A 6,145-nucleotide genomic window follows, 5' to 3' on the forward strand; every position below is an offset into this window, starting at 1 on the left:
GTAATTTAACTTGTTATAACAAGTTATCGTTCTTTATTGTTACTATGACCTAATAGTGTAAGAATTCTTATAAACTCATGTTTACATATGTTTAAAGTACTCTTAAGTAGTATTGGCTATGTTTGTTGTGTAAAGTATGTACCTTGTCAAGATTCTTCTTGAAAATTTGGAGATTTGTTCTGAATTGAGACATTATTAATGGATTTATAGATTGATTTAGACATCTAGATATATGTTAACAAGATCGGAGTGTATTTCAATTAAGTTAGTCAAATAAAGAAGTATTTAGCTATTAATAGTTTGGAGATGAAACTAATAATTTGTGCTAAATTCTGGGGGGTATTATACTTTCTCACAATGATTTATTATGTATTATTAAGAGAAGAAGCCATTTCAATGCAATCAGCTAAGTGAATCTGAAAATAATATACCTCTACCAAAACTCATAATGATAAACTAAATAAAATATACTTATGTCTCATTTAAATGAAACCAAAATTTCATTCTCCAAGCACTAGTCAAAGTAGTTGACATTGTCCGTTCAAAAACGGCTCAAAAGTTACAAAATAATTGCAGGTTCAAATAACTCTTTTAACCACCAGACAATAATGATAAAGACATAAAAAAAAAAAAGTCAATGATAATGGTAACAACATAGCTACTGAATTATTTCAAATTCAGCACCAATTGGGAGATGATCACTAGGATGATAGTAATTTGGTAGACCACCTTGAACATCCGATGCTTCGGGCTCCGGAAGTTCGAGGTAGCTGACTGGTTTGATACCCCCAGAAGGAGAAAACAGTATGTAATCTAGAGTTCCAGTAAATCCAGGAGTGTAGTTTGTGAAGTGTGGTTCTCCTCTAGTACTTGCATAAGCACTGCACAAAGGAATGGGCACATCATCTGAGATTTCGGGCAAAGTTCCCGCTTCTGAGGAACCTGACATAAGGTACTGATATACCTGAAACAACGAGAAACAAAGCCAAGTTACTAAACACACCAATGAAGTGTAAAGAATAAAGTGAGGAAAACACGCGCACGTTAAGAAGAAATAATAATCAAGGGCACCACAGGCTAATTTGTCTTCTAACATCATTTCATCAAGAAAATAGACGCAGACCTTGAATAATCGTCAAAGAAATTAACAAAATGCTGAAACCCAAAAATTGAACCCCTACTCTAGTAAGACCCCAAATATCAGAGTAAACCGAAAATGGGATTCTGCTCGACCACTAAGACAACAATAAAATATAGATTGGTTGTGTACCGCAAGTTGACATAATAATGGACTAATAGTCCGATGTAGACAAGTATGACAACGGGTACCAACTTCTAAAATCTAGGTAAGTTAGGATGCTTCAATCATCTATGAATTAGTATGGAGAGCCAGAAGCTACAAAAATTGCAATATGGAATCTCACATTGGTTGAGAGTGGGTTAGTGTCCCCTTATATGGTCTAGGGATCCTCATTTCATGAGCTAGTTTGGAGTTGATTTTGGCCTGAGATTTATTTTTATTAATATGGTGTAAGAGGTGATCCATCTCTCCTGTTATGTTTCTTAATGTTGGGCTCCTATGGTATGCTATCCACACTCCAATATGTCCATGCCTGGCATAAGATGGGTGTTGGAGTGTCCCAAATTGTTGATCCATATTGGCTTCAGATATCCTCACTTAATGAATTAGCTTTCGAGGTTGAGTTAAACCCTAAGTACATTTGTCTTAATTGGAATAATGAATCCTACTAGAAATATGAGGAAATCAAATAAAACAAATGCAACTTAGATAGAGTAAGTTGATGTTGTTCAATAGAGCTTGGCCCATAGCAAAGCAAAAGGACCAAATGTTTCAAAAGGTAAAACAAGAGATTAGCTGACCTGACTCCCAGGAAGTGAGTTGAAATCACCAGTAACAACCACAGAAGGCGAGCAATCAAATTTGTCTGATACTAGTAACTTGAATTGAGCTAAGCGAGAAAGCAAGTATCTAGCTTGTGCAAGTTTGACATCGGCCAATTCTGGATCCCTGTGGTATCATTCGTATATGTCAACAGTGTATAGAGTTACCAAATTGAATATCCAGACGTGCTGCAATAACAAAAGTGGACAACAGACATACCAGTAAATGTGAGTGTTGGCCACAATGATAAGATGAGAAGGATCCTTCAGCCTAAAGGCCGCCATAATACCCACACAGTCACGTTTAAATCTAACACAAGGATCATTTAGGTCTCCAAGATTTGCTTGCCTGTTTTTCAAACCGGCATCTGAAATTGGAATGAGAAAGATCACAGTTACCTCATACCATGGTGATAGGATTATGAAGCTTAAAGCATCCATTACCACAAAATTTGTGCATTGAGGAGCAAAGATGAATCCATAACCCATCGTGTCACAACACTTTATTCACCTCCCGAAAATGAGATGTGTAAAAGTCTCCCCCTTTTAAGTTTCAAATTTCAAGTCATTTAATTCTGAAAGAGCTGATTATTTTTTAATATGAAGTTACCTTCAGTGCCTATTGAAAATGCGCTACTGCGTTAGATCCAATATTGGTGCTTTCTTTTACCATGGACATCGTCCCTCGCAAAACCCTCAAGCCAAACTTAAATATGATTTCTTTCCTCACATATTGGTTGTTGCAACCAAAACGTACCTTAACATATGATCCAGCACAAGAGTTATTAACTGTTTCAACTGCAAATGTCAATCCAGGTTTCTGCTACAATATGAAAAGCCTCCCTTATCACTCTGATAACATTTTAACGATACAGTAGAGCTTGCTATGGAAGTTTCTATTTAGTTGATACAGATTGACTTGCTACATTAAATTAGAGGCTGACAATAACAGGTCCTCTTCCAAGCTCCAACAGTATTCAACTTTCAAGAGTACCAACTTCAATTACAATTGTACAAAAATCTTTGGATCTTATCACGATACCACAATTCAAATACTATTCCCCTCTTTCATTATGATTATTAATTAAGTCTTAGTTATAAAATTCACACATACATCAACTGTTTGAAGGAAATTTGCTATAACTGCAGCACTAAACCAACCCACATTCACCCCCAAAAGAAAAGGGTAAAAAAGGATAGGAAGAAGACGAATTGATTTAATTTGAAATTTCATTCGAATTACTTGGAGGTTGGACAGAATTTTTTTAGCAGTTTACTGTATAAAGACATGTTTCCCTGACTCTATATATGACACTTTTAAACCAGACCATGCTCCAATTTTGTAAAGACAAACCCTAGGTGGACAAAAGCAAGAGTATACCACCTTTTGACGCTGACTTTTTATTTCCACCAGCAGGCAAATTCTCCTCTTTATCCTCAGATGAAGTATCGTCTTGATTTGAGGGTACAAGATCATTGTACTCTATCTTCTCTTCAATGACCAACTCTGCACTATAAATAGCATAAAATTTCAGATAAAATGAGTTATGTAGAAATATTTTATTCTGCCTGAAGAAGTTATAGAAACATATCCATCCAAACCATAAGAACTTCTGATATAGAACTGAATTCTCTCAGTCCTTAACTATGCAACGATGTAACTTTAGCATGATAGAAGTAACTTAATCTACTGAATAGGTGGGAGTAAGAGGTTATGATGTGAAATAAAATGTAGTTCTGTGCCGTATTACTCATCTCTTGGATCCCTTGAAGTTGCAAGGATATGACGCCAAAGCTTTATTTAAGCGAACTTATAACTAATCATCTTATTTTTTAGCTAGAAAGTGCATGATCATATCATAGTACTCTCAAACATAATGCATCTATAAGATGACCAGCAAGTCTGCTCAAATAATACAAATAATTTCATCGCTTAGCTTAGCCATTCTTTTAGTTATAGATATATAGGTTAAGGAAAGAAGAGAGAATAGATGGTCACCTATCCTGCTTATAAAAGATCCCGCATCCATCACGCTTCTGCCCACTTCTTTGGACGTAGATACTTGAATAGCCAACACTCTCTATATTTCTTTTATAGAAGCTATCATATTCATCCAATTCCTGGCACATAACATAATCTTGATTAAAATATAACCTAGAAGAAATTAGAAGTTTCTTTCTTCTTCTTTTTTTTTTAGTTTCCCTCCCGGTTTCAGGTATTAACTTTAGGGCCCAACTATTACGGATACGCGTCAGGAAGACCCACTTTCTGGGGTAAAGCGTCCCCTGCCAAAGGCAACCTCATTCCCACTCTCAAACCCGAGACCTCCAGTTTATGATGCCACTCCACCACAACCTTTTGTGGTAGAAGTTGTTATTAGAAGGAAAATGGATGAATGGATATTGCTCAATCTTAAATTATCAAAAAATCCAAACCTGTAAGCAAAGGAAATCAGCCCCGAGGCTCTTGAGAACTGTCAGGATTGCCTGTGAACGGGCTTTCCACCTAACACAACACTTAACAAATGTTGATTCTGAAATTACGAGTAAAAGAAAGAAGTTGAAAACTGTCTCAATGAAGGCTCATTCCACATGGCTTCAAGTCACAATGCTTTGGAAATAAATTTTACATTAGATGCTCTTCAAATACTCGAAGAGAAAATAAGTAAAATTGACTTAAACACAACTATGTATCTTCTATTAACACTAGCTTAGAGAATTACTAAAATCCAATAAAAGTCAAATGCTCCTGACTCCAAGTCTTGAAGCATTTCTCGGACAGTCTTGAAGGCAAGGAATATAATAATAATGTAATGCAACATGAAACAATCATATTGGAATTCCATAAAGGCCTAAGGCATTATAAACAAGTCAATTTGGGTCCACTCAAACATGTAATCAATCGCATTGGACTTTCCAGAGAGAAAAGAAACAATATCCGACAGGCTGTGTATAAGAAATGCAAAAATGAAAATTTGGATATAGATGACGTACTTGAGACAAGGCCCTGGGGAGTGTGGAAACAGATCACCCTTTACATATGCCTACAATTAAAAAATCTCAGAACAACGAAATATCGGCAAACAGAATCCATACAACTCAATAGATTAAATGACTTGAATCTGTAAGAAGAAAAACTAAAACTGACTAACATCTCAGAATACAAGTGTCAAGGTATGAGATAATATCACTTGAATTGTGCTCTATAGTCCTAAAAGACAAATCAAAGGGCATACCAAGCATGTTGGTACACTTGATTAATTAACAGCAAATGTGTGCATCGATAATGGTTTTCCCATCCAGATATGTATGCTCTACTTAACACGATGGTTCAACCACAGGCGAGCGGCCTCAAATTCTTTTTATTAGGATCAGATCTCTCTCTCTCTCTCTCTTCTGACTTTCATTTGTTTGTTTGTCCAAGATGTGACATGTTCACAAAGTTCACAAGAGTACTTTGGCTGATGAATAAATACTTTGTTTATTTAATTTTCAAAGTCAAGATAGACAATTTACAGTGTATTAGCCATATAAGGAAGCTCAATAGTTTAAGAAAGCAGCACTTAACTTCCGTTACTGAAGTATTACTTGCATGCACTTCATAAAAATAATAAAATAAATGAATTGCCTCAAGAAATTTGAACATGGTCGGATTACCTGAGCCAAAATGTTATATGATACCAAACTGAACTTAAAACCTGCAACAATAGACAAAAAGTACAACATTAACTCCAGTTGTACAACAAAAGCATACAAAAACGAAAAAGAAAAGTTAAAATAATCCACTTACCATCTGATTTACTTACTGAAGTAATTCCACTCTTTTCAGCAGGAACAAATTTTGGTGACAGAGGTGCAGGTGTTGTGCTCATTTTGGCGAAATGAATTGTTCTGTAGATATTGTAAACCAAGAAAAGAAGAAGCAAATGAAGTCTCCAATCAAAACTAAAAAGGAGATAATACATAAGAAGCCCCTAGTATTGGCTCCGTTTACAACTTACACAAACTATGGGTGTTTGTATGAACCCCCTGAACTTCCTTTTTCAGTACCTATTACCACCCTCAAGTACCTAGTGATACAAAGAGTGGTGTGTTGTCAACACCTATGTGATGCACGGAGCAAGAAAAAGGTGAAAAACAGCTTATCGTGGCTTTTTTTTTCCAAACAATAACTGTACTTATTCCTCTTTATTTCTCTTTTTTATTTTACTGGGGGGGGGGGGGGGGGAATTTAAACCCGAGA

General features: G+C 35.8%; 1 protein-coding gene across 3 annotated transcripts in view; it reads right to left on the reverse strand.

Moving 5' to 3' along the window:
- Positions 1-478: 478 nt before the first annotated feature.
- The window catches only part of LOC102585458 (carbon catabolite repressor protein 4 homolog 4), a 13,129-nt gene continuing 7,462 nt past the window's right edge, over positions 479-6,145 (reverse strand). For 2 of the 3 annotated variants that reach the window (XM_006363810.2, XM_006363811.2), the window contains exons 2-10: positions 5,693-5,793; positions 5,560-5,600; positions 4,897-4,946; positions 4,339-4,408; positions 3,902-4,023; positions 3,287-3,414; positions 2,123-2,270; positions 1,882-2,029; positions 479-964 (exon numbers count right to left, since the gene is read on the reverse strand). In XM_006363810.2, the coding sequence (XP_006363872.1) occupies positions 659-964; positions 1,882-2,029; positions 2,123-2,270; positions 3,287-3,414; positions 3,902-4,023; positions 4,339-4,408; positions 4,897-4,946; positions 5,560-5,600; positions 5,693-5,793 (1,114 nt within the window). In that variant the 3' untranslated portion in view covers positions 479-658. Of the gene's footprint in view, positions 965-1,881; positions 2,030-2,122; positions 2,271-3,286; positions 3,415-3,901; positions 4,024-4,338; positions 4,409-4,896; positions 4,947-5,559; positions 5,601-5,692; positions 5,794-5,903; positions 5,973-6,145 lie in introns of all 3 variants that reach the window. The other variant, XM_006363812.2, reaches the window with a different exon arrangement.

The sequence above is a fragment of the Solanum tuberosum genome, unplaced genomic scaffold, assembly GCF_000226075.1.
Source record: "Solanum tuberosum cultivar DM 1-3 516 R44 unplaced genomic scaffold, SolTub_3.0 scf00465, whole genome shotgun sequence".
Classification (NCBI taxonomy): Eukaryota; Viridiplantae; Streptophyta; class Magnoliopsida; order Solanales; family Solanaceae; genus Solanum; species Solanum tuberosum.